At 36.4% G+C, this 1,501-nt stretch overlaps 1 protein-coding gene across 1 annotated transcript; it reads right to left on the bottom strand.

Moving 5' to 3' along the window:
• Positions 1-832: 832 nt before the first annotated feature.
• Positions 833-1,282, bottom strand: LOC145829139 (SCAN domain-containing protein 3-like). Its single transcript, XM_082936868.1, has 2 exons — positions 1,220-1,282; positions 833-1,171 (listed from the first exon to the last, which is right to left on the bottom strand). Exons 1-2 carry the CDS (start codon positions 1,280-1,282, stop codon positions 833-835), a joined length of 402 nt encoding a protein of 133 aa, XP_082792994.1.
• Between the last annotated feature and the right edge of the window lie 219 nt (positions 1,283-1,501).

Here is a 1,501-nt window from a genome sequence, read left to right as displayed (position 1 = left end):
TAGCAACAAGCATGTCAATGCACGGCTGGATTTTGGATAAACTGTGACGGAGACAGGCAGATAAGGTTGGAGTCAGCATACAGTCCCTTTGCTTCGTTTTAATGTTTGTTACATGCGAAAAGCTGGACTCGCAAAGATAAGTGGTGGTGAATGGTAAAGAAATTTTACTGCACGCTTTGCTAAGACGGGGTACTCTGAAATTGCACATATCCAAAAACCTAAAAGCTCCTTTCCTTTGAAACTCAATTTTAAATTACTATCTTAAGATAGTTGCAGCAATCCGTTTTCTGTATCTGTAGGAAGATTCACTTCTTCTGAAGCAATATCACACATAAAAGGAATCAAAATCCATAAATTTCCGATGCAAACATCTTCAGGAAAATATTGTTTAAATTTTATAGACAAAAGATCAAGGTGGTGGTATATTTCGTCAGAGAAGTTGAATTCTATGCATTTTTCATGGGCCTCATCAAACCGGTGAAACATCGCAAAACTACCATTGCCAACCTTTTTCTTCCAAAAGTTAATTCCATTTTTAAACGCCTCAATCTTGTCTGTCATGACAAAAATGGAATTTTGCTTACCTTGCATGCTTAAGTTCAAAGCGTTCAATTCTTCGATAATATCGGTGAGATAAGCTAGTCTGGCCGTAAAAAACATCATCTTCAAATAACTTCACTAATTCTGAGCCTTCATCTTTAAGAAAGGTGAACACCTGTTTCTTTAATTCAACGACATGAACCAGTGTTCGCCCCTTCGACAGCCAGCAAACTTCGTTGTGATAAAGAAGTCGCAGACGGTCAGCATCTAAACTTTCACAAAGTTCTTTGAATCATCTGGCCTTTGTGTCACTTTTCTTTATAAAATTAACAGTTTTAATCGACGCTGAGAGAACTTCTTGTAAACAAGAAGGAAGATGTTTTGTTGCCAAATTTTCTCTATGTAAAAAACAATGTATCCATCTAGCTTCAACTGCTTTATCCTTCATTTTCCTCACTATACCATTTTTGGACCCAGTCATAGACGCTGCACCGTCAGTGCAAATGCCGACACATTTATTCAACTCTAAACCCTTGCTGATGAAATGATTTTCGACACATTTCATTACTTCAACAGAAGTTGCTTTTGTGGGTAATTCTCCACAGAATAATATATCCTCGTTAAATCCTTCCTGCCCACATTATTTAACAAAAACGAGTAACAAGGCTTTGCCGCTTACTTCAGTAGACTCGTCTAGTTGCCTAGCATAAAATAGGTTTATGACAACTTTTATGTGTTCCATTTTTTTGAAGTTTTATGATTTATGTTTTTTTTTTTCAAATTTATGTCTTAAATTTCGAAAGGCTTTGCGGAACCCTTGAGAGGCGTCGCGGACCTTAGGGTTCCGCGGAACCCCATTTCAGAAGCACTGCTATAAATGACTTATTAACAAGTAAACAAACTTTTAATTCTTTTTACCATAATTTTAATTGTCCGCTAAAAAGTTTATATGTACTAATAA

This window comes from Thalia democratica, chromosome 2 (genome assembly GCF_965202585.1).
Source record: "Thalia democratica chromosome 2, ktThaDemo2.hap1.1, whole genome shotgun sequence".
NCBI lineage: Eukaryota > Metazoa > Chordata > Thaliacea > Salpida > Salpidae > Thalia > Thalia democratica.
The sequence above is the reverse complement of the archived record's forward strand: the minus strand, read 5'-3'. Positions and strand labels throughout refer to the sequence as shown.